Source organism: Xiphophorus maculatus, chromosome 8 (assembly GCF_002775205.1).
Source record: "Xiphophorus maculatus strain JP 163 A chromosome 8, X_maculatus-5.0-male, whole genome shotgun sequence".
In the NCBI taxonomy this organism is placed as follows: Eukaryota; Metazoa; Chordata; class Actinopteri; order Cyprinodontiformes; family Poeciliidae; genus Xiphophorus; species Xiphophorus maculatus.
Window position 1 is genome coordinate 10,946,960 of NC_036450.1, and position 26,828 is coordinate 10,973,787.

The following is a 26,828-nucleotide window of genomic DNA, read 5'->3' on the forward strand; positions in this document are numbered from 1 at the left end:
AATGCTATAAAGCATTTCATTGCATTCATACCCTTGATGTTTTTGTTGCACGTTGAAATCCAAAAGCAAATATTGGCTCGCTGCCATGTTCACGACATTTTAAGTGATCTGTATCCAAGTCTTTCCTAAATCTCAACTCCTGATGCTTGTTGTTATTCTACCATCTGTGATTTTTATGTCAGCAGCATCCCCAGTGGCCGTAATTTGGTTGCCTTTATTATTATTATTATTACTTCTTCTTTTCATGCACACAGTTTGCTTGCTGTATTGCAGAGATTGTGTCATTTTGTTGAGTTACTTGTGTGTTTGTGTTATGTGATCTACTCTGTACTATGCTCAGCCTGCCTTCCCGTTGAAGAAGAACTGAGGAGAAAGCAGAGGATATTTCCAGCCAATGCATTTTATGATGTTTCAAGGTTTAGTGCTGAGATTATAAAGCTGACAGCAAATTTTCTTCTGACCAGAAAGGAAATAATGCTGGTATTCTGAACATCGCTATTGAGTGAGTTAATACTGTTGAAACGTAGTGAGTTTTAAATGTATAGCAGGGAAAAATAAGTACCAGGTATCAAAAACAAATGACTCCATAGACAATTTAGTATGAAGTGTTATAAAAAGTGGCACCTGGAGTAATGAACACGCATATGCAAATTCAATACTTAATAAAAACATATTTTAGTCAGTGAAAGGTTCAAGACAAGTATTCACATGCTTTGCTTAGGTGGGATTTTAACACCATCCTTCCACACAAACTATATTCAAATCTTGACATTTTTGGGGTTCTCCTTTGGATCTGTAATTTACTGAAAATTTGTAACAGATTTGTACCGAAGATGTCTAAATATATTTCTATGTATTGTTTCTTCAGCATATTGAGTTTCATCGCCTAACTTTGCTGTTAATTTGGTAATTTAGCTGTGATGTGCAGAACTGTCTTCCTCTAAACATGGCGTATTCAAAAGAAACAAGATCAACAAGATCTTGTTTCAAGATCTTAGGACAACAAGACGGACAACAAGATCTTAGACCAAACAAGATTGGATATTCTACAAGATATTCTGCAAACATAAATATACTCTTTTCAGCTCTAGAGCTTTTTCTTACACGGTGAATGGAGGCTGTTGTCATTGACTGGATTAACTAGTTTTCATTGAAAAGCTGAACCTGCTGATTCCAGATTATCTGCTGATTTTTATGTATTTGTTTTTTTTTACTTTTCTGTAAAGTCGTGATAATGTTGTGGTGAAATAATCTTCTTTCCATTTCTGGATCATTGCTCCCACATTGCTCACTGGCACATTTAAAAGTTTAGAAGTATATCTGTAGGCAGTTTTATCAGTGTGTTTTTCAAATATAAGCCAGTGACGCTCTTGAGAGGGTGTTTTACTTTTCATGAGATGCATCAAATGCCTTTTCTTGAACAACTCAAATTGAAGTCTAGATTGAGAATAAATTTTCTGATTGAGACATTCCCAGGTTTTCTTAATTTATTGAACATTCCTGATGTTCCGTGTTCAACATGGAACCTCTTGTCCTTGGGAGAAAAGGAGAAAGAGCGATTGCGGAACAAGTATACTTTTAAGTGGCTGACCTATAAAAATTGACATACATTGATTCAGGGATCTCCAGGGAAAGATTAACGCAAGAAAGTCAGTCATTGCCTCAGCGGTTTTTAGATGGCTCATTTCCATTGTATTAACGGCACAACATGAGCTGGGGAGGGCTGTGTCTTTGCTACACGAGGGAATAATAGCCTGAATGAAGCTTATGAAGATCCTGCCATGTGAACACTATGGCAGTTTGATGGATTTGCAATTCTTATGTGATTTAATCCATAAAGACAGAATAGAAGCTGGGTGTGTATTTAATCACTCGGTTGTCATTTTTCCAAATAGAAGACGTCTGAATTGACTCTGCAGCTAGAAAATATCTTCAGTCTTATCCGTTTAAGTGGCAAATTTGACACATACACTTTTGTCTTTGTCTTACATCATGCTGATCTGATGGCTTGTAATAACGCATCAAAGCAAACCGATTTTCTGGTACCAAATTGAATCTTTAGGCGGACCTTAACATGCAAGTTCAAATTTTACCTTGGACCTGGAACAAAAAGTGACAGCTTGGCTGAGGCGCCTTGCATCAGCGGCAGGACACAAAATGAAGCGAAGCAGTCTCCTCTGGTCATGGGGGAGATGTGCATCAATTGGATGAAAATTATAATGCTGGAGTCATGCAGAAATGTATTTAAAGCAGCTGCATCAGATTACAGTTTAGAGTTACTCTGACAGGTATTGATGTAGGGAATTCATTGTGATGCTGGGGAGTTATTTGCAGATTCTGGCCCAGCTGCTCTCGCCTCTTGGTCTCAGGGAACACTTGAGACCCATCGCCCCTGAACCGAACTGCTGCAAACATAAAATCCGACTCCAGCAGTGAGTCGGCCTGCTTCATTTTCTTCTTTGCCGCTGCCTGAGGGCACGGTTGGTGTCTGGTGAGGTGGAATCTCCTTCAGGCAGCCATGTTTGATTAACTAGGGGATGGAGGAGTTCAGAAGTCCTGCAACCTTGCTGGCATGTGGGCTGTTAAACGGACCTGACTGCTTTTTAAAATAAAAGTGCAGTTTGAAAGAAACTGTAGACAACTGCATAGCTGCTTTTGTAAATATCCGGGTACCAAAAAAAATAAAGAGAAAATCCTTCACACTTAGGTTGTTAACACTTTAAATAAATAAGGAAAAAAAAAACAACAGGGTCTCTCTTTGGATTATCCCCAATATACAAGAAAGAATATTGCACTTATTATGGTAATAAATGTTAGTGTTTGTATTTATTGTATACATTTATTTGTATCAAAGTCTCAGCATTAACAAAGACTGATTAAAATTTAAAAATAGAGATGATGTGCCAAGCTGACTTTTAAAGACTCCCTTAATGTGTCATTGATTTTTACACCCATATAAACTTCATACCACAGCAGTAACTGTGGTGAAGCAGAACATATGGTCACATCTTTCTAGAGAATCTCTTGGATACCGCTTTTCATTTTCCACGGAACGTCATACTTCAAATATATTGCTGGGTTTTTATGTGAAGAATAAAATGTCAACTTTTTATTATTACCAGAATAATGTGGAGGGTAATCCACAGCTCAAACCAAGCAGGGTTTATGGGCAGTGTTATGTTAGTTAGATTCAACCTCATATTGTGAAAGTGCTGATGCTTATTCAAACCCTCTTCTGACCTGTGTTTTCACTTTGACATTAGCAAAAGTACGGTAGCTCTAAGATGAAGATTTTCTTGTATGTTTGGCATTTAGAGAGTTTTCACCTTTAACTGTGGAAGGAAAACTTTTGTCATATAAGTCTAGACTGAAAAAAACCTCAACTGCTAAATTGATTCCCAGGAAATCTTTTGCAGACATCAACAAGTCATTAGAAGGGTAAATTGATATAATTTTGGAGGGCACCCGACCTTTTCTTGAGTACTGTTCTGAGTCTGACATTTATGTTGTTAAGCAGTTCGTTATTTAGCAGCTGTTGTGTGGATTCATGTGAAAAGTGAAAATAACACATGCATATTCATATTTATAAAGTACCTAATTAATAAATTAAAACTATAGTTGTGGTTAAACCTCGATGAGACTTGAACATGACATTGGATTCACAAGAACGAGATCAGACAAGATTTCAGTAATGATAAAAAACCCCCACTATCAATTCCCTATAAAAATCACATTTAAAGTGATCAAATTGAGATTTCTTTAACTGCAATAAAATCTGTTATAGAAAAAACTGCCAAAACACTCAATGTGATGCTTTATGAAATCAATGCCATGTTCTTGAAAACTCAATTATGTTATAAGGTAACAAAACAAACTATATTCATCCACCAGTAACATTCTGAATCTACAGCATTCTTTTCCTGTCCATTTTTTTTCCTGTCATGGATTCATGAAACCCATGATTTGGATTTCATAAATTAAATTCAATTCACAAATTTACGTATTGTTCTTTCTTCTAATGTTCCAGTGCCAAGCTGTTTACTCAATTACGAAGCTAACGCTAGCATATTTACCTTCTCTGTGGTATGATTTGCTGGTGATTCCAGGCACTTGTGCAGACAAAAGTTCCATAAAATATTGTTGTTCTGCTTCCCATAATTAATGGTTTGTTTTGGTTTGATGTCATAGACTTGTGATGAAATACTTTAATCAGGATGTCAATGCAAAACTTGGTAAAAAAAAAAAGCTTTGATCTGATTCCATCAATGGCCCTGTTGCTTCCTGTCACAAATGTCTCTTAGGATCTAACAAGATGTCTTCACTCTGTAGTGAAGACAGTAGCTGAATAGCTACGATAAAATGTTTTGCCTTGAGTTCAGTGAAAGACTGGGTTTGATTTTGTTTTTTGTTTTAGCAGATGTCACAAACCTGTTTTACTGATTAGCTTTTTCTGTATTTGTATTTTCCAGGGCATCTGTGTTGTGAACAACTTTAAAGGAGTTCAAAACCCAGCAACTAAACAGAAGACGGAGGAATACCGTGGATTGCCATTGATGACTTTTCCTCGTGTAGAGAGCCCACTGGAGACCCTCAGCGCGCAGGTAGCTCAAAACCCTTAACCTGCGATCCCCACAACTCTAATCTAATCTTTTGCTAAATCTTTTTTTTTATTATTATTATTGAACATCAAACTCAGATGTTCTCTTTAAAACCTCATCATTTGGTGCTTGAAACTTGTTGCAATATACTATAGGTTCATTATCTTCTTTTTACTGACATTTTTGCCTGCAATTTGAATTCCTAAGTTATAAATTCATTCTTTTTCTTGCCTACTTTCTTTTCCTTCTGTCGACACAAAGCTATGACATTATGTTAGGCATGATATTTGCACCGCACTCCTTTCCATCAAAGCGCACCACGCACCAGGTGAAAATAACTGTCCTTTGTTTTCATCTTCACACCTTCCCCGCTTCTGTTTTCCTCCCTCATATTTCATTTCTTTTCCTTCTTCCCTTTTCTACTCCTCCTCAAACGTGCATTTTTCCAGAACCACTCGGCATCGATGACGGAGGTCACATGACTAAGGGGGCAGCACCGGGTCACGTTTGCGTCTCCACAGCACTTCCAGGCACAATGACGAGGACGCATGCCACGTGGCGCCGAATGCATACAACAACAACAAAAAAGAAATCACTCCAGATTTATCTGTTTGAATCACCCGGAGGACAGGATACTCCATGTTTGTAGTGGTTTTCATTTCGCTTGGCTTCTCGCTATTTGCCCAGCCAAGACCCACAAATCTAACCAGTGCGAACTCGTCAAAAAGCCAACTCACTGTAAGCACGGGTTGTTTTACTCCAGGTTTCTGAAAGCCTTCGAAACATGGCGCGTTTCTTTTGTCCTCCAGGGTGGCTCTTTGTAGTTAGCGAATGGTGTTTTGTACGTTTTTGTATGAGCGAGTGCCGTAGCCTACCCTGACAATGTCAAACCTGCACACTTCCTGTCAGCTGACTCACTGTGTTACATCACACCCTGTCAGATGAAATGCCTCATCAGTCACCACATTCATTCCACTCAGTCTTAAAATTCTGCTATGGGAAAAAAAATATTGATGTTGTTGTTATGTGGTGTTTGTCATTTGTACAGAAAAAAAAAAGAGACAGAAATGTTCTTTTTATTATCTCTGTGCATTAATTGACCATTATAAGGTCATATTTTTTAAGGATTTTTGTTAGTCTGTATGACTATTATGATCCATTTGGACCTGTTTGCCTGCTGTAAACCTGAATATGTTTTAGTATCAGTTTAGGTGTTTGGGGGAACAAGTCTTGTCATTTTTGGAGGAAACATGAGGAGGGTCACTGGCGTCCTCTGGGACTAAACGCGGGGTCTGGCATCAATTGAGATCAGATGCAATATTTGAAAATGTCATTTCTCAGAAAGCTCACTAGGAGTGTCATTCACCCCAATTTCCTGATTCACTCTGATGTTGAAAACAATGCCTTGAAAGCAGTCCATTGGGTCTTGCATGTGTCAGATCCATGTAAAGATTCCCCTTGTGTGCTTGTTAGAAATACGTCTTTACTGAAATTTTAATGGAGGACATTTCTAACAGATAGATGGGGTAACAAAACTAGACAGTTTTGAGTAAAATGAGGCGATTGGTGTTTTTCATGCAAACCCGGCCATTGACGCCTGCTTCACTTTTCCTCCTTGAGGCACCCCTTCCTCTCCCTCACCCACCAGTGGATTGTGATGCAATGTTGTGAATCCATTTCCTATTGGAAGATAAGCCCAGCATGAAGAGAGAAGTCGATAATGTTTTATAGATATTACTCATTATCATTGTGATTATATGTCTTTTCCTTTAAGAACAAAAAAAGCATTTCGTCTGAAATGCTATATATATATTTTTTCTTTGTTTGTCCAAAAATTAAATAGTCAGTAGCATCTGTGCGCTCTCTTGTGATTATTTTTTTTGTTTGTGCCCCTGTGTACATAATAACTTTCTTTTATCATGTAAAGTATTGCTGCTGAAGATTGCTGTCCCAGTTGACTGAGATTGCAGCTTACCTTGAAGGTATTCAAGGTAAATTTTTTCCCTTTAGTTTATTTGAATACCAGTGGATTTTTTTTGTTTACTTTTCCAGAATACAAAACCTCCCAATTGTTGAAGCTCATTTCCTCGGTTGAACAAACAGAAAAAAAAAATCCCATGTGTCCTATCTTAATTAAAATGTAAAGTCCAGTATAGTATATTTTACTATAACTAAATTTTGATCTGTATGATCATCTTGATTTTAGAGATAATAGTAATTACGCAATTAGTATAAAGTAGTGAAAATATTAAACAGGGGTTCCATTTCACTAATTTCTCATTGTTTTTGAATTAGCACCATTGTTTGCATTTTGCCATGTACACTTCCTCACAAAAGTGCTCATACCATTTGAATCTTTCCACATTTTGTCACGTTACAAATAAAAATACATTTTTTATGGCATTTTATGACATCCCAAATTAAAAAATATGTATTATTAGTTTTAGTAATATATTTAAAATTCTGTTTTTGAAAAGGTAGGTCTGCATTTGTATTCTGAAACTTCAAAATATTGCTATCACACCGACTAGAAATAGCTTGCCACTGACCAAGATACTAAAGGTGTTGAAACAATCACAATACTATGTGAAATTGTGAAAAAGTACTATCTGTGAAAGAAGAATATTGACATTGTTGTTTGGTTTGTTAGGGAGAATAATGAACATTCAAGTTAGTTTGTTCTGGTCACCTGCCCATATTTTCATGCCCTGCCCAGCAACTGTTGGTCCACAACCCTGCAAAACTGCACATGTTGCCCAGAAAGGTGATTAGAATGTACATGGATATGCTCAAACTAGGTTTCTTATTGAGTTCTTCACCAGATTCATCCTGTTATTACCGCATCGACTTCAGGGATGTTTATGTCACTGCCTAGCAAGAAATACACACACAGAGGCACAAAGAAAGCTGACGGCTCAGCGAGTGCACTTTCTCTTTTGCTCTGTCAGGTATTCATTTCAGCTGTGACAGCCTGCGCTTACCCTGCAGACACACTGGCTAAATAGATAGGAGCTCTTTGTGTTTGTGTGTGTTGGCGTGTACACACAGCAGTTTTTGACCATACGATGATCTGAAAAAATTTAATTGTCGGCGCTTGGGAATATGCCTACTTGTCCAAACTAACATCCCCTTGCAGTAGGAGTGGAGAAGAGTGTTCAAGCCAAACGTTTTAGGGATGGAAGCAAAGTTTGGAGTAGTGATTTCAGACCATTTTAAGACCACAAACTGTATCTCCGTAATTTGCTTATGAAGTGTGAATTGAAGTTAAATTCTGTTCATAGCTCTGATGTGTTTTTTTTTTTTCTCAAATAAGATCTCTAGTTCATTCCTTTAGCCTACAAAAAGACCTGGATTTTTTCGATAGACAGAGAAAAAAAAAATCCAACCATGCATTGTCTTCAGCTTATCTAAGATCGGTTTTCTGGGGTGACAGACCAAGAAGAGAAACCCAGACATTTCTTTCACCAGAGCCACTCTTCAGCATAATCTGGGGGACCCCAAGGCATTCCTAAGCCAGAAGGGATATAGTTGCATAGTTCCTCACAAGTTGTGGGTCTGCTCCAGGCTCCTGTGAGATGTGCTTGGAAAACCAGCAAAGCAAGGTGCTCAAAAGGAATCCTGATCTAATGCTCAAACTGCAGCTCAATTTGGAAAACCAGTGATTCCACTCAAGTATTCCCTGGGATGGTATTATTCGTCACATCATCTTAGTCCCGTCATCCTGCAAACCATAGTTAAGGGGGTTAGGGTGTTAGGTTAGGGAGGCCACAATTCTTCTATCCATTTTTCACTTAATCTTGCCATCACACACTAACATGATGCTAAGATACTCAGAGTTCTATGCTTGGGGCAAAGATTAACCCTTGACCTGGAGGGAGAAGTCCAGCCTGTTCTGGTTGAGAACCATGGACGAGGAGGTGATTTTCATCTCGGTCACTTCAAACTAAAACAAAAGAAAATATTAAAATAAAAACTATTTGTGCAAAGAAGAGAGATGCATTTTTAATAATGGATCATGTCCAACCCATAACAAAGAAAAGTGCATGAAATTAATCACTTGAAAACTGTTCTGCTGTGTTTGGTTGTAAATGTTCTTTGCATTAAGTAACATGTCGAAGCCAGAACAGTGGTTAACAATTAAAAAGAGAATATTTCATTTAGTGATTGGTTGGCACCAGGATTTGAGTAGTAGTCTGTGTTTTTTATGGCAACAGTAGTACAAGTGCACCAGAATGCTCTAAGGCAAAATAGTTTACTCCTGTCTCTTGGTAGCCCACAAATTTGGCTCTGACATGTTAAATAATGACTTCAATAAACCAGGAGTGCATCAGTGAAGTACAGGACCAACATTATACAGTGATTCATAATTACTGTTGTGAATTTTCATAAAATCCTCTGCTTATGTGCCAACCAGTTCTTCTTTATGATAGTGTCTTGTGAATGCTTTATACAGTATCTTTCCATAATGTCTTACACAGAAAGTCTGCTGATGTTCAGAAGACTTATTCAAGAAAACTCCATTGCCACAGTATGCATTGCCAAAGATCTGAGACATTAAGCCATTGAAGGATGTCTACAAATCCCCAATGGGTTGTATGCCGGAAAGATGTAAAGCCTGTGCAAGACACACAATCATAAAGACTCATCTAGCTGGGTTCATCTATGGGTCATAATAAGACCCTTAAACTCTGGTGAAATAGTTCATTAAGCTTAAACCGGGAAGAGTCATCATGTCAATCATCAAGCTTAACGTCATGGCAAGCAAATCATACCTCCGAAGAGATTGGGCTTATCTCGGAGGTGAGATATTTCGGGGACAAAAGGATGTATTCTGCATGAAAGGAACGTGGAAGAAAAGAAGCTGAAGGAATTTGAGAAGAATGAAATGGAGGCGGAGAGGACAGAGAAACATGGCTCCTCACTGACAAGCTTGTGGGGTTCAGCATCCCTCTCTCACTCTTGTCCACTACTTCTTCTTCTATTCAATTCTCACTTTCCGGAGGTCAGAAAATGTCCCAGCAGGATTCAAATAGCAAAATTGGATCCACAGTGAAGATTTCAGGTCAACATTTAGATAAATTCCTGTGTATAAATGAGGACCTTAGTAAGAGAAATCTTTTTTATCACTTCCAGAAGCTTGGCAGGGTTCCCTATCCAAAAGGTTTGTGGAGTTGTGTTTACAGGTTTTTTAAGGTTTTTCTTGACAAAACAAGGAAAGGCAGGCTTCAGAAGTCTGGGAGTGTGTTTGTGTGTTGGTTAGTCTGCTGGTGTGACTGGGTATACTGACAAAACTGGTTGGACTGGTGTGTTGAGGGCTGATTTGGTGAAGTCTGGCTTGTTTGCTGGTTATCTGTTTGGTACCGTTCAAGCTCTCTCTTCCTTCTCAGTGCTGACTGTAGCTGCAGCTTGATTGCAGTGATTTGACCCTCAAGTTCTGACAGTTCTTGCACTAGTGGGTTTCGACCAACTTGGCCAAGACTACCGTCACCCACTCCTAGGCTGCAACATTGCGTTGTAGTCTGTCCAGATCCTTCTTGTCCTTGGCCCAAAACACGTCCTAACAGGTCAGAGCGGCCATTAGAGGTGGTCACTATGGGCATGTGTTTCTCCAGCAAGGGGAGAGTATGAGGATGAGGGTGGGGAGAAGGAGGAGGTGGAGGTGGAAGATCCTGGGGGGATGGATGTTCCAAGTCATTCTGAATATCTTGTGGAAGAAACCTTCGCCGGTTGCAGTGGGAGGATTCTGGAGGATTCCAAGATGCTGACTGGTTGTTTCCTTCGTTGCACCTGGGATAAGGCAGAGAAAAAGTGAAATGTCAAGAAAGAAATCTAAATGCCACAGTGGGTGAAGTGTGAATCATTTTAATGCAACATGCTGGTAGGAATACTACGCAAGTAATCTTAGAAAAAAGCTGACTGGTACAGACACAAAGAGAACATGCTTTTTTTTTTTGCCTGAATTTAGGAATTGTTGTGGCACATAAAATAATTGCCATGCGTGTTAACAACTACTGAAGATACACATGAAGTGACACATGAAGTTCTGTACAACATTTGGACATCATTCTTGAGGTACTTATTTTGGCATTCTTTCATACCAGCCTGGATATTTTCTGAAATAATTTGTGTTGTAATAAACTATTTGGTGAAGCTGAATATTACTTTTTCTGAAATTTGATTGTGCTGCTATATTTCCTGTTGTAATGTTGCCGTGTCACAACTTCATTCCACAACATTACTACAACACGATGAATGAGACGAATAATTTTGGATGGACTTCTATAAAACAAATTTAAATTGCAATATGTACAAAATTCATTTATACTCAAAACTGACCACTATGGTGAAAAACTGTATTTGCAAGGATTAGGGACCACAGCTGCCCATGCATAGTTAAAATCCACAAATCCCCTCTAAAATGGTCCCTGATGAAACGTTACTGTCATACTTCCTGTTGGTGTTCTATTTGCAATTATGTCACTCATTTGTTTGTAGTTCATAAAGACATTTCTGTTTAAATCAGCTACTGTTCTTATTATTGTTTGACTTTGCTTTACTGTTGAGTCTGTAAATACAGCAATCTTTTTTGTAACAAATCAGTGATATCCTATTCATTTCACACAAATATGAATATGCTTAGATGTTAACATAAAGGATTTTGTTAACATCTATTTTAAAAAACTTTAATACAGACTTTATATTAGATTTATATCTAGCATCCTTCTGTGCCAGCAGTGATCCTAACAATCCTTTGCCAGCCAACCTGGAGCTTCAATTTTACCTTGGAGTTAAAACCACAATGCTTAGGAGAGCTTTAGTTTGACAGAGCTGCGAACGTTTAGTGGAAGCATGCATCACTTTGCCATTCCTCTCCTTGTTTTTACCTCTTTTTCTTGCTCTCAGGAGTGATGTGAACATTCAAAATCCTTTAATCAGTGTCCACTTTACAGCCTGTTTATTTCTTCTTTTGATCCTGTTTATTCCTCATAATCATGATTTATGAAGGGTAATTTGGAGCCACCACAAACAATATAAGACAAATTTGGATTCTATTTCCCAGGAGTTTGAGGCCAACCGACTTTAAGAAAAACAGTTGCCGAGCTGAAACATTTTTGTAGATTAAAAAAGCCTTCTTGGACTTTAGTCCAAAAACAATATTTTCTTTACGATGCACATAAGGAGGAAAGGTGATTGAGGAGTAATTTAATGAATGGTGTCTAGCAAAAGTATTCATACTCATTGACATTTTCTATATTTGGTCATATCTTTGTTTGTAGGCATAAACTAATATATTTTTGGGGTTTTTAAAATGTTGAAAAACTCCCAAAAAGATTTCATGTGTTTGTATTCATCCTCACTGTGTCTTGTACCGTTCAGCTCTAAGTCTTTGGGATATGAATCTACCAGCTTTGCACTTCTTGAGACTGAAACTTTGATAATCTTCCTTTGCCATATAAAGCTCAGTGAGATTTGATGTGGAGTGCATGCGAGCATCATTTTTCAAGCATGGCTGCTGATTATCAATTGAATTTAGATCTGGACTTTACCTGCGTCTTTTTAATCCCAAGATGATTTGATGTAATGTTTTGATCTAAGTGAAGCTATTCCATTGCAATTGGTTTGTTTTCTGCTTAAAGACTAACCTCTGTTTCAGTTTTTAATCTTTAGCAGCCTAAAATAAGACTCTTGTAGCATTACCCTCGTTCCAGATGAAAACCAAAGCTCTTATTTTCTAACCTAAACCTGCTTTAATCTATTCCAGAAACCTATACATGAGCTGACATGTTACTTGCTTTTCATGATGCTCTTTGTGCAATAATGTTCTCTGACAAACATTTGAGGCTCCTCACAAAACATCTGCGTTTATACATTCAATTACACACACGTGTAATGCAGGGTCATGGCTAAAATTTTACATTAGATTTTTATATCACATTCTTTTAAAAGTCGTCTCTAGAATCATGCTCTACATCACACAAAATCCCTAACAAATACACAAAATATGTGGTGATAACATCAAATGATAAAGATTTAAAGGTGCAATGACACTAAATATGAATTAGTTTACAACTGAATGAGAGTAGAGTCTTAACTTTTTGGTGTTAATATAACTTTATTGTTTTATTTCAGCCAGCTCTTGTGCAGTGAAACATATTTACTGATGTTTGATGGATTTTGTGAAGTCAGAGGGGAAACTGCTGAATAGGTCAATATTTTGTTGTGAACCAAAAACAATTATTACACTACGTTATCATCATACATTCCTATTCATATAATAGGAAATAGAAAGGGCACCATTATAGTGTTATTATCTATTTACTAAGTGTCAGACTGTTGTGAATTAAAGCGTATGTTGTATTTCTTTGGAGGTGATTTATTTAATTTCTCAGAGTTGTTAAAGTGATATGGCCAAATCTGTCTGAGCTTGAGCTTTACTGAAGAGCTCTCAAAATCAAAAGCTATTTTTACCAGAGGAAAAAAGTGATGAGAAGAATCTAATGAGATACTCCTAACATCAAAGCTTACAGATGACACATCTGAATATAAGAACATAAGAAGAGTTTCATCTTAAAATGATATTTCCGACTATCGACCTGTGCTCACGGCATGGCAGTGGTGAAAGAGAGAACATTTTTGAGATGAGGGACACTTTATCAGATCTCGTAAGCCCCAGGTCATATAATAACCACACCAGTTTCAGGAGGCTTAAGAGTACTGCAACTTATTCCCATTAGTGTTTTTTTTACTGAATAAATTTAATAATAATAATAATAACTAATAGTGTCCTTATAGGTAAACATGCACAACATTCAACTATGAGTTAAAACATACTTTATTATTTAGGTTTAAAACTTATTTTTGCTTTTTTCCCCCTTTCCTGATTATATACAGACCACATAAAATTGTCAGTTTCTTTGATAAGCTGATATATGTTACATGAACATTGTTCTTTTATTATACGAACTACTGACTGAAATTCCAAGCAAAAACAATTATATTTATTTAAAGAAAATGAGAAATGGTCAAAATAACGAAAAAGATGCAGTGCATTCAGACCTCAAATAATGCAAAGGAAACAAGTTCATATTCATTTAGAAACAACAACACCAATGTTTTAACTCAGGAAGAGTTCAAAAATCTAAATTAGGTGGAATAACCATGAGACTTTTAATGGGGTTCAATGCAGTAGTCTCTTATTTTTTTTTTCCAGAGCTGTATACCATGTATATATTTTTTTAATCCATAAATAAATTTTTTTAATTTTAAAAAATAAACTTTGTAGAGAACAGCTACAACTGAAATTTCCTAACTTTATTGTGTTCAGTGTAGACAGTTCTTCATAAAACAATCTGCATACAATCCATTTTAGGAATAGAGATGCAAGAAATTTAGCATATTTTGCAAACTCTAAATTAGCCGAGCTAACAATAATACTCTTTGGAGAGGAAGTTATTATTGAGGGAAGTGGACTTTAAAGTTTGCTTTTCTTCAGTATCAGAAGCATCCAGGGAAGAAGCAAACTGCTGCTTCCATGTTTCTTTAGCAACATTTTTAGCAGTTAATTCAGGCTGCTAACAGGGAGTGAAACTTTATCAGATAACGTAAAGGCTGAAGGTACGTACTAAAGCAAAGTTCTGTTTCATCTGTAGGAGCTTTCAAGCTTTATCTACCTTGAGACATCTGGGAAATGCTGAAAGCCTTTAATAAATCTTAGAGTTAAGGTAAGAGTCCTGAAGGATTCTCGACAGAAGACACACAGAGTCAGAGCTTCATGGCTAACTGTGCCAGTTGTGCTAATTGTTAATGCAAGATTTTAAAAGTTTAAATTTTCACTTAAGAAGTTATGTTGTCTTTGTTTTAGAATAATAGTGAATCCCTGTTTTACTGCAGTTCATACATGTAGACTCCTCCTTTCTTCTCACACACATACTTCTGCTACTGCTATTAATTATTGATTGATTATGTCAAAAAGGTTCCTGCATTGTTCCAAGTAATGAATGAATGATTTAACAGTTTAAAAACACCCTTCCTCTTAAATGTCAAGAAAGATGCATTAGTTTTTGATTTTCAAAACTCATCATAGAACATATTATTCTTTCACAAAATGATGCTCTTCTGTTTTGTGGCATGCAAAAAAAAAAACGAAAAAAGAAAGAAATATAGTTTATCATGGAAACTAGAAATTGGCTACAAGGATTTTGGGAATCAAAGCTTTATCAAATCAGAAATTGGAAATTGTCCACACAAAAAATCTTAGACCGATGCATCACAATTAGCATCTACTTCACTTTCAAGAAAGGAGGCCTGAAATCTTCTGCTCCCCCCTCCCTGAAATCAACATGTTTAGCTATTTTTACCTTGACATGGATAGCACATTCCTATTTTATATTTTTCTACTTTATACAGAAATATTGCTTAGGGAAGGACATTTCAGTGTAATTTGTACACATTTCTGGTGCATCCAGTTCAAGAGGTCAAGTACTGAGTCTTGTAACTATTGATTTCATTTTTTTCCATGCTCTTACACACCATACTTTTTTTTATTACAAATAATCCCCAAAATATATCATATACATATGATATATATGGTTATTTATTACAAATAATCCCAAAAATATTATATATATATATATATATATATATATATATCTTTTATAATGGAATTTTATGAAACAAGGATGACCTCCCATTTATGTATTTTGAATCTTATGAACCCACTGGTGTTTTCCACAAGATACTGAACAACCTGCTCACCATAAGTAAAGTCTCAAATTATTAATAAGGCCTTTTTTTTGTTATTGTGTAATTGGCGTATTCCTTTGTTCTGTGATGACTACGGTAATAATCTATTTTAGTTTCAAACTACACAGCCTGCTAAAACTGTGAACCTAGCTCGTGTGTGTGTGTGCGTGTGTGTGTGTGTGTGTGTGTGTGTGTGTGTGTGTGTGTGTGTGCCCAGTGCAGACTACAACCAGTTAGCTAAGTTCTAAAATCAGTTTAAATGATTATAATGCGGTTGCAGAGTGAGCTAGCCTTTTACTGAAAGGGGATTTTGGTCTCAATTTAGTTAATTCTTGTTTTGGATCAAGGGAAAGCTTACCTCAGATGTCTCTCATATTGTGTTTCCCTTTGTGTGATCGATTGAGTAATACCACCTGTTCCTCGTTATTCTCGGCCCCCACAGAGAGTGGTCTCCATAGACTAATCTCACATCGCTTCCCAGATTACTTTTTGTTTCTTACCTTTGTTTTGCATCGCCAGGTTGATAAAATTCTGAAAATCCCAATGTTCTCTTTACTTAATTGAGTTTATTGCTTTTTTAGCTGCTTTTCTTATTGCATCTTATTTCACCTGCCCTTTTTTGTTAGCATTTCATCAATAATGTTTACTTTCTATTCATTTAAACTGTCTGTGGGCTCAGTTTTCTAGTTTTGGCTCAGTGTTTCATGACAAGCACGAAATATGGATTTTAAAGATCAACTGGAAGCACCCATGATTTCATTTCATTATTTTTATTTTGTCCTTGTGGTGTGTGTTTCCAGCTTGATTCTGAAAACAGTTTTAATTGGTCATCTGAGAATATTTTGACCTGCAGACATTTCTCCAAACTCAGACCGACAGGTCTCTGATGATTTTTTTTTTTCTTGACGTTCCTGTTGATATAGTTAGGAAATCTAATAGGTTGTAGTTTAATCAAGAGCGCTGATTATAGCCAATTAAATTCTAACCTTTTTGCTCTTTGCTGGTCATATCATATCTTCCACACAGACTAACAGCTCTGCACCTGAACAGGATTATAAACTGATACTTTCAGACTTAATGCTGTAAGGAAAAAATTGGATTATTTTACTGTTTGCATTCCTGTACAATAAATGCAAGACCCATCAAAGTGCAGTGCAGTGCTTGCAGCTCAGACATTCCACATGGCAGCAGGTTTCTGAGATGTGGCTAATGAGATAGTAATAATTTCTGACTTTTAGACAGCATGGAGGTATGACGCGAAGGAGTTTGATTGAATGAGGTAAGTCTGCAAGGGTAGGAGGTCTATTCTCATTACCATAGGCATCCTTCACATGGACTTGTCTCCATAATTATTATGTATATTTAATCCCCACTTTGTGCACTTTACCTCAGTGTCCCCTACTGTTCTAAGTAGAGATGGATGTGAAATATACAGAGAAGTTGAACTTTTACTGCAGAGTGGAATCATTTGAAATTAAATCTGTTTACTAAGCAAACACCCTGATAAGGATTTTCTGATCAACTGATCAAAGTTGTTTAAAATTACAAAATTAGCCAATATAGGATCCTGGTCTGCTTCAGTCATTTCCACTTTATTGTAACTTTGGCCCTCTTAATACACACACCAGTGACCTTCTGGACATTACCACATCGTTTTTCTTTCTTTCTTTTTTTTTGGCCCAGCTTATGTTTTCAAAAGAGCCACCTAAAATAAAAACTAGAGTACTAAAACCTTCCAACAATGTGCCATGTAAAACAGACATAACTTTATAATATATTAAAAATAAATAAATATATTTAATAAACTTACATCTTGATCCAGTTTACAATATTCCAAAAAGACCAGCTTGAAAATTTGATAGGCTCACAGTAGCATGTTTTCCTTCTGTTTTGATATGACTAGTTGATAATTTGGCTCGTAGCACATTTTCAAAATTCAGTGAATTATTTGTAGATAAAACTTTGAAGGTTTTGGAATTTAATGACTAATTTTCTTGCTACGTTTTGAACAGGTCATGTAATCCGACACCATCAGATAGGACACTGTGGCAGCCAGTACAATCTCACCTTTTCTGTGACACTATAAGGGATGAAAAACATTGCTTGAGGTTGTTAGGGGAAACAAATATATTTGTTAGATCAACACCACAATGTCAACAATCTAAAAAACGCCATTTCTGCCCCCTTACACAACAAACCATCCTGTAAGATATAACCTGGCTAACTGATATACAATTACATCAACATCGACGACTGGGAGTTGACTTTAACCAAGGACTTTAAAAAATAAAAGGAAAATTACAACAGATGACAAACTTACAGTCATGAAGTGTATAAGTCCTTTAAAAAAGGACCAATATTAGAAAGGAGAGTCTTTTGACTTACCTCCTGTGTGCCTCACTATTTCTGACAATACTCTGACGTCAGCATCAGATTATTTTCTCAACTCCCTCAGATAATTGCCTTCTAAGAGATTGACCATTCTATTTAGTTCCTGATTAAAAATGGGTCTCTTAACTGCCACTTGGATGTTAATTGATGTCACTCATTCGCAGGCTGATAATTTGACCAATGGGGCATTTAAGTTTGGAAAATTGGCTCTCGGCTGGAACTGCTATCCTGTATTTTTAGTGTGAATGAATGTGAGATTATATGGTCCATATTTTATTCATAATGACACTCCAGAGTTCAGCATGATTTCTAGCATGAACGGTTTCGGTAACATTTCCAGTACATTTATGGTCTGGTGTTTAAAGTTCAAATAGTAGAAGTAATGGGAAAGAGAATCTTTGCTCAGTAAAAAGCAGTTTTTGTCATTCTTAGTAAATGACCAAAAGCAGTTTTTCGTTTGTTTAAAGGAAAGGAAAAAACACAACAAAACCTACCTACTTAATGTAGCTTGACAAAAGTTTTAATGAGCCTAAATGTCAAGTCAAAACAACATACTGAAATAAAAACGAATAATTATGCCACATCTGCAAAGTTCTGCCAATGTAGAAGAGGGTTATCTGAAATCAACTTGGTAAAATAAACTAAACTAGTGGGAATATAAAATTGTCATCTAAATTGTTCATTTTGCTGACATAGAGCTACACAGTGGCGCAGTTGGTAGCACTGTTGCCTTGCAGCAAGAAGGTCCTGGGTTCGATTCCCGGCCGGGGTCTTTCTGCATGGAGTTTGCATGTTCTCCCTGTGCATGCGTGGGTTCTCTCCGGGTACTCCGGCTTCCTCCCACAGTCCAAAAACATGACTGTTAGGTTAATTGGTCTATCTAAATTCTCCCTAGGGGTGTGTGTGTGTGTGAATGGTTGTTTGTCCTGTATGTCTTTGTGTTGCCCTGCGACAGACTGGCGACCTGTCCAGTTTGTACCCCGCCTCCCGCCTGGAACGTAGCTGGAGATAGGCACCAGCAACCCTCCCGACCCCATTAGGGACAAAGGGTGAACAGAAAATGGATGGATGGATGGATGGGTGGAGCTACACAGAGTAAAGTGTGTAAGACAAGGACATTACCTTTTTTCAGGCTTGGTAACAGTTGGTAGTTTGTCATCGATGAAGACAGAATTAAGGGCTCTGTGTAATCTCTGGAAAACAATCAAAACATTGTGTAATTTTAACACTTAAATGTTTTGTCTTACAAACAGCATGTTCAACAGATTAGAATATTTCAGTAACTCAATTCATTGAGTGAAAAATACATATGCAGATAGATTACACAGACTAATATCTTCAAGCTTCAAGAGATACAGAAAATATATATAGTTGTTGTAGCTGTTCTTTTATTTATGTATATATAAAGATAGTTATTTTCCAAAGTTACATTTCATCTGACACAAGAGGAAATACTCTTGCAGGTTCCAACAAGGACCTTAGCAATACAGTGAAGTCTAAAAGTACCAAGATAGTTAAATCAACCAAATATGTAGTTTCAAAAAACAGTAAAACTTCTTAAAGTTCAACTTTTGTGTGCTTTTGTGCATTTAAAAGGGTAAAAAAAGCAACAAACACTTCAAAAAACAAGTCAGTTGTATTACAGTAACAGCTGTTTGCAAACCTGAGTTATGTAATTAATACTATTTAATTGGAATCTTAAAGAACTCACAAAGGTGTGATGTATGCTAAGCAAAAGTACCACTAAATAATTAACAGTGAAATTAACAAACCTCTGAGGCACAACAGTATTATATCTTAATTTTTGTACTTTAAAATTTAATTTTCTTTTGCAGACAGCATCTTTCCTTTCACAGACCTTTTCTAAGATACACTGAGAAATCTTCTCCTGGTAATTGTGAAATAGTCTCCTAATGTTTCTGTTTATTTTTTTTGTTCAGTTCAGTGAGTCGGTACCTGACTAGTGTGCAGCCAGTATTTGGAGCGTGGCTCCTTGACCCTCGGGATCACTAGCTTGTACACAATGTGTTCCGCTATCGTGGTCAGAAGAGATAAGGCCACGCCTACACACAGCATCACAAACAGACCAGAAAAATGCTTTATGCCCATCTGCAGTGTCTGGTGAAAGAGAGGGAGAGAGAAAGTCAGATGTAGAGAAAGAAAGTTAGTGAAACACAGAACCAAGTGGGAGACTTCAGAGCAGAATAAAGACACATATCAACTGCAAACTAATAGTTTACATGAAGGGCATACAATGTGACAATTATCAGGAAAAAAAGACAACTCAGCAAGAATTCTCGGTTTTCTCTGCAATGCTTAGACCAAAGCATCTAAGACGTTCTGCTTGATAGTCCAGGACAATAAGACATTGGACACTGATGCTGCTTGTTATGTTTGTCTCTCATCATTATTTTGGATAAAAATAAGCTTAACTTTCAATTCGTTATGGAATCTGGTTTACTTATTCAACAAAAGGATTAAAAAAAAAGCTCATTCACTTCTACCAAGAATACACAGAACCATCATCCCCTAATGTTTTACCTTATTGACTCTCATATGGATCTAAACTTACAAGACTGAATCTATTGGAATTTCAATTTCATCACAAACCTCAATGTTTGGCAATCCGCATTTAAGGTGTTAGACATTTCACAATGGACCACCTGTTGCAGTTTCTGCAGCTCTGCCTGCATGATCATAAGGAAACCATTTACTGCTGAGCATGAAGTAGCTTGTGATATGGCGCCAGCTACAGTGATTACATTATAAAGTCCAAAATACATGATGGATTAGATTCATCATTGCAGTATGTTAACTTGGCCAGCTACCTCTGATGAAACTGTGCAGAGTGGAAGCCCAAGGCTCTGTAAAAGTTGGACAGGATGGACATTACTGGTAGATGATTGCTGGGGAAGAAAATCTCTCAGGAAATGTTCAAAAAACAAATTATTTATTGGACCCTGAGTTTATGTTGTTGGGACAGAAGAAGAGTAGTTTTAGCAAAAAAGTGTGACCAAGCTTGTTGGGTTAGGGAAGATACCAGGAGGAGTAATATCATTCATCATTTTAAATAATGATGACCTCAACTTTTCTGAATCTGCTCCTTAGGATAAAATAATATTGCATAATGCATCACTGTGATTTCTATATATATAATATTTATATCTCTAATAGTGTGATCATGTTTCTCAATTAAGATTTGAGCCAAATTTCTTTGTATTTTAATGTCCTACATTAAACTCATCTTTATTATCAGCTTTCTCTGAATTTATTGAAGAGCAACGTGACGTTTGACCTTAAAATTAAATAATATTTAATTTATTGATCTAGAATAATTTCTTTTGGACAGTCTGAGGGCTGGATGAGTGATTCATTAGACACCCCCCCCCCTCCCTTTTTGTAGCGTTTTAGAATCTCCAGGCTTAATAAAAAAAAGTACAATACATAAATAAATAGAAAATGCTGAGTAGGACTAAACTGCGCCAGGCTGCTCGGTAATTCATGCTGCTTATATCCCATTAATTTCCTGCTGATGTTGTCCAGCTCTCATTTCTAGTGTATGAAAGGTAACGCAGGTAACACAGAATCTACCTTTACTCTACTTTGACTTTGCACAATTTATCTGCCATTTTTAATCTATCAGTGTATCCTCATGATCTCTGCAAGGTACCTGTGTGGAAAAAGTTGTGATATTAAGCGACAGACAGATAAAAGAGAAGAAAAATATATTATCCGAGCAGCTGTCTCTGCTCTAACTTTGCGGAGGCTAGGTTGTGATGCTGAAAAATGAAATGCACCTGGGGCAATTTAAATGTCTGCTACAGAAGATAGAATCTACAGCACATCTCAGTGGCTACGCACTAGAAAATGGCTCACTTTGGCGTTACCGACAGTTTGGCATTGCAATATACCCTTTCTCCTACTGATATGATCCTCCTGAATTATTTACATTCAGGCTGCATATGTATTGAGGTTATGCTGTCTTTTGCAGGCACATTATTATTATTTTTTATTAATCTGATGCAATCATTAACAGCAGAACTTAAGCTGACCGCCATTCACTTCAAAACATATAATCATGCAGACAAAATAATGACAAAGTTCCCCTGTGTGCACTTTTACTGAGTCAGGAGCAATTTTGGAAAACTACAATAATGCTACAACAATGTAACTGGTTGGAAAGATGGCCTGGTTGAAAATGGATAACTGCTTGGAAATTGCAGAATAGCACAGACCATGGAGCATTGATTGCTTAGAGGGACATAGGTGGTTTGACAGCAGGAGAGTCAGAGGCCAGTGTCTCAATTAGAGAAGAGCAATTACTGTATAAGGAGGCTGTGGAGAGCAAGGAATGGGTTTTCAGAGTTGGACCAGAAAGTTGGTGAGACTACAAACCAAATCCCTTGTGTCGAACGACCTAGAATGGAAACATTTCTATTTATTCATGGGCCTTCCAATAGTATTCACAACCCATGAACCTTTGTGATATTAGAACCAAGATCAATGTGTCTTATTGAGTATTTATGTTCAAAATGAGAGGATGACTGTGAAGAGAAAGGAGAAGAATGTGTGATTTTCATAATATTTTATAGATAAAAGTCTCTATGTGTGGGATGCATTGAAGGATTTGACATAGATCCTTACTTGAATATAGGTCTGAAATTTGACTGAGTCACTTTAACACCATTGGAGCTTTGTGTTTATGCGTATGGTTGTTTATGGTGAGCCTCTATAATGTTGAAATGGCTTTCCACTTAAAAAAAAAGAAAAGATTTGTGCATGACTAACTGTTGCTATGCCAGCAGATTCTTTCCCTCTCAGCTGTGGATCTCTGTAGCTCCTTCAGGGTTTCCTCAGGCTGATTTATGTTCCCCTTCCTCCAGTTTACCTGGACAGTCATGTCTTTGTGCAAGTGTTGTCCCATATCATTTTCATTTTTGCATGACAGAATGAACCGTGCTCTGTAATATATTTAAAGCTTCAACACAACTTTATACCTGACTTGTCTAGTGTGTATCTTGTTCCTTGATGCGGCTTCTTCACTAATGTTCTCCAAATAATATGAGTTCTTTACATAACAGTGACATTAAATTACACACTGATTAACTTGTTTTATTAATTAGATGAGTTTTGGATTTTATAAATTTTCATCTATGATGCATAATTATTTTTATGAATCAACACACAATAGTGCATAACTACAAATTGCAATACATTGAAGTTTCTGGTTGTAGCATGACAAAATGTGCAAAAGTCTGACGAATATGAAGGCCATTAAAGTGACGATATTGTATTTTAAACACCCTGAAAGTTTATTTTAGTGTTAGATTGTTATTTTGCTCTTTATGTGAGATAAACAGCAGCACATAAACTCCATTCACTCAACACCTTCACACTTACCTCAGTCACAGCAAAGCTGCGCTTTCCGCAGGGCACAACCTTGTACCATTTGTCATGCAGCATGTCCATAAACCCATCGGATTTGTACTGACTAACAAGCTCTGAGAAGTTGGAGGTCAGTGGCGAGTTCTGAGGGAGGCCTATGCCGTATCCTGCCCATAGCAACACAGAAACAAAGCAGTCTCATTAATAGTTATACTTTTGTAGGTGTAAACATATAGTAAACATGTATTTCACTTCTTTTGAGAAGTCTCATAAATAACTTCAGTGTTCGTCCACGTGTCTCAGCAAGCCAGGAAAGTGTGACAAATTCTGCAACAGCCAATTACAAAAGTAACCTGGTTGCACTGATTGATTTGAATTGTATCCTGAAGGCTTAAGGGTGCATTAAGTAATTAACAACAGCACTGGAATCTGGGGCTGTGGTGGCCTGTAATGGAAGCAGGCGCCATGGGAACATTTCCACAGCGGGAGGAAGAGGATGACTAAATGGAGCAGAGATTAACTGTGGACAGTGGAGATTGTAAGCTTTTGAAAGCCAAAAAGATTAAACTACTGTGCATATGTTGAGTGATTGATATTGTTAAATTTAGGGTGTTTGAAGTGAAAATTGTTGTTTGTTTAAAACCATGCTGGTATGAAATGAAATTAAATCAACATATCAAGAGTTAAAATGAGTCTGTCGGTTAATAACAAACAGAGCATTTATTCAAATTAAATAAATATTATGTCTCATTTTTGAATAAGAGTGATTTTAATTATTCATCTAGGGAAAAGTCAGAAATGAAATGGGATTTCCTTTGCTCTGCTCGACTGATTTGACAACAGAAAACAATAAAAATTTTGTCCCAAGCTGAGCAGTAAGATTTGTGTTTTTACTGATCCTGACAACTTGCATGGATGCAGAGATGACTCAGTAGACAAGAGGTCATCTTTTAATTAGAAACAAAATAGGTTTGGTTGGTGGTAAAATTGTCTTTGGAAAAGACAAATTGTCTTTGGGAACCTGTATTTTCTTTCTAACATTTTAATATGCGTCCTTCCAGTAAATGCTCAAATGCAAACATCATCCAAGAATAATTTGGAGTTACACTCAACATAAAAATCTGCAAATGTATGTATCCGCAAATACTGAACCGCTAGTAGGCGGGGCTCCACTATAGATGTGTGCAATTCTGATGGGTTGCAATTAACCCTCATTTTCTGTTGTCTTTTTTATATTTTTTTCATTATCATTACTGTTGCTTACTAAACAAACAAACAATTGTAAAGCTCATAACATTCAGATATTACCTTCTATGGCAAAAGGTTTCCCCACTGTGAGCGTTTTGCAGTCGGCGTCTATGGAAACCTCATAGTCCAGCAGGGCTTTATCCATAATGAAAGCATCCAGTTTCTGAGGGTCAGCCCTGTAATAAGACAGACAGAGGACTATAGAGGAGTCACCATCATCCCTTATCCTATTAATTAGCATTTCAGTTACCTTTTGCTCTGGGAGGCTAAAGGTTATGTGTCTCTTAGTTGTGTTGTGAAAGGTGAGGCAAAAGTTTATCTTGTTCTTCCAATGAAAATTATTCAGAGGAACATTTCAAATGTGAGGCAGCAAGTTGCAATGGGAAACGTATACCGACAAGCAGTTTCTATGTTATATCACAGCAGCCATTGTAATATTGTGTTGCATGTCACTGTGGGTCTTTCTTAACCAGCACATGAGAAACAAATATATACTGATGATGCAAGCTAAATAGTTCCTTATCTTATAAAAGTTTAACCAAAAATAAGCAAGGTTTGATTGTCTAAAAAGAATTTGCACCAGTTGATGGTTCATCTATTTCTTCCAGGGGTGTCCACTTTATGCTGCAACACTTTAAGCTGTAGTCCTCTCGTCTGAGAAATATAGGGATTAGGGAAATGAGAAACGAGACCTGGTGTAATCGTTTTATGTTCCGAGTAGATTTCTCTAGGAAAACTTACACAGTTTTTCACAGAAAAGACAACAAAAATGTATATAGATATTCTATCCTGGTTATATTTTTATACACAGTCAGTGGCTAGCTTTTTAAGTAAAGTAATGACAGGAATTAACAAAAAGAAATAGTTTTTTTCCCTCCAAACCCGTCAGAGAGCAGAAAGCTGACAGCAAAAAAATATCACAGCAATGGCCTCTTAACTATACTGATAGGAAAGCATCTGGAGTGCACACAATGTGTCCCAGCATTCATCTACCACAGCAAGCTGTACTAATTAAACGAGAGTGTTGACACAAATTGTGCAAGCACTCCTCAGGCTAAAGAGCAAACACTGTGTGGTATTGTTCTGCAAAGCATTATCAAAACTAAGTGTGGAATGTCATATTGCAGGCAAGGTTTTCAGACATCGCTGCAATATAGTAAATTACTGATCTTCAAAATCATGTGATGTTTTTATCTTTGGAGGTTTTGTCAAATAAATTAACATATTTACTAAACAAATATACATCAGCTTAGGCTATTTAACTTTTAAAGCTAAATTTCATATTTAAAACATGATTTCTGGATAATATCCTTTACCACGTTTTCTGAATTTAAGCTGCTTTTTCCCCTCTGGGCTCATTGATGTTTAAATCTTCCAAAATGTAATTTATCTCCATATGCAGTGCTGAAAGTTAGTGTTAAAATAGCTTTGTTAGAAATATTTGTCTTGCCTAAAGATCTCATGAAGTGGCCTTGCATTTTTTTCCAGAACTTTGTAGACCACCGGCCAATAAAATCAATATCTGTCTCCAAGTTCAACCAGTTTATTTAGATTCTTCACAAATACATTAAAATGAGTTGAGATGTTGAAGCTCTGTGTCAGGCCTTCAGAAATTTCAACTCTCAAATAATGAAATAGACTTTTCAACCTCTATTACGTATTTTATTTTTTTTTTTATCAAGGGCAGCATTTGAAATCCTGCTAACTCACTGTTGCCGGCTCATTATACTGATTTGAAATATGTTGAGGTTTTCAGCCTTCATCTTAAATCCAATTTGTTTAGTTAATGAAGCCACTATTTTCAAAGAAGATGGAAAAACATGTCTCCTTTTCTGAAACATCCTCTTTTCTGGTGACAGAACATGTTTTTGTGTTGGTGCATGAAAAATATCACAGAATTGTTGCTGCAAATTATGTTAGATGGTAATATTCAAGAAATGTGTATAATTACATACGTATACATTTTAATATATGTTTTTTCGACTAGACTCTCTTGTCAGATTAAAAGTACCTGGTAGGAACTTTTTTTTTTGCTTATTTTGGGTTTTTCTGGCTTTGTAGTTTGGTTCATTTTTTATCGGCTGAATAATGTGCAAAACTGAGAATAAAACTGGGCCAAAATTTAATCTATGAGGTACACCAGAAGTAAACTCCTCACTCGGTCAGGCTAGAAAGTTTTTGAAGAATCTTTTACCAGGGCTGTCAAAAATTGTGTAGCATGCTCTTTCTGCTACTTTAAAACACACGTATGAATGTGATGACAGATATAAAACCTACAGTCGGTTGTTTAAGTTCTGATTGCCAAAATCCCTACTGCTACAGCAGGTTTTTAAGGGTCCAAAATAATATGTAAAACCATCCCCAAAAAACACCTATTGAATATATGGCTGGGTGGTAATTTAAATTCATATGACATATTAAAACAGAAGTAAGCAAATGAATTATGAAAGATTGACCTTTTAT

The 26,828-nt window shown here is 36.6% G+C and overlaps 2 protein-coding genes across 3 annotated transcripts in view; one reads left to right on the forward strand and one right to left on the reverse strand.

Moving 5' to 3' along the window:
* The window catches only part of plppr1 (phospholipid phosphatase related 1), an 81,244-nt gene extending 74,790 nt beyond the window's left edge, over positions 1–6,454 (forward strand). For both annotated transcript variants that reach the window (XM_005803938.2, XM_023338464.1), the window contains exons 7-8: positions 4,470–4,601; positions 5,048–6,454. In XM_005803938.2, coding sequence (XP_005803995.1) covers positions 4,470–4,601; positions 5,048–5,080 — 165 coding nt within the window. In that variant the 3' untranslated portion in view covers positions 5,081–6,454. The remainder of the gene's footprint in view (positions 1–4,469; positions 4,602–5,047) is intronic.
* Positions 6,455–8,574: 2,120 nt separating this feature from the next.
* The window catches only part of LOC102222271 (glutamate receptor ionotropic, NMDA 3A-like), a 51,079-nt gene continuing 32,825 nt past the window's right edge, over positions 8,575–26,828 (reverse strand). Inside the window, exons 6-10 of the mRNA XM_014470582.2 lie at positions 24,426–24,541; positions 23,133–23,284; positions 19,689–19,850; positions 18,855–18,925; positions 8,575–10,385 (exon numbers count right to left, since the gene is read on the reverse strand). Of these exons, the coding sequence (XP_014326068.2) occupies positions 9,824–10,385; positions 18,855–18,925; positions 19,689–19,850; positions 23,133–23,284; positions 24,426–24,541 (1,063 nt within the window). The 3' untranslated portion in view covers positions 8,575–9,823. The remainder of the gene's footprint in view (positions 10,386–18,854; positions 18,926–19,688; positions 19,851–23,132; positions 23,285–24,425; positions 24,542–26,828) is intronic.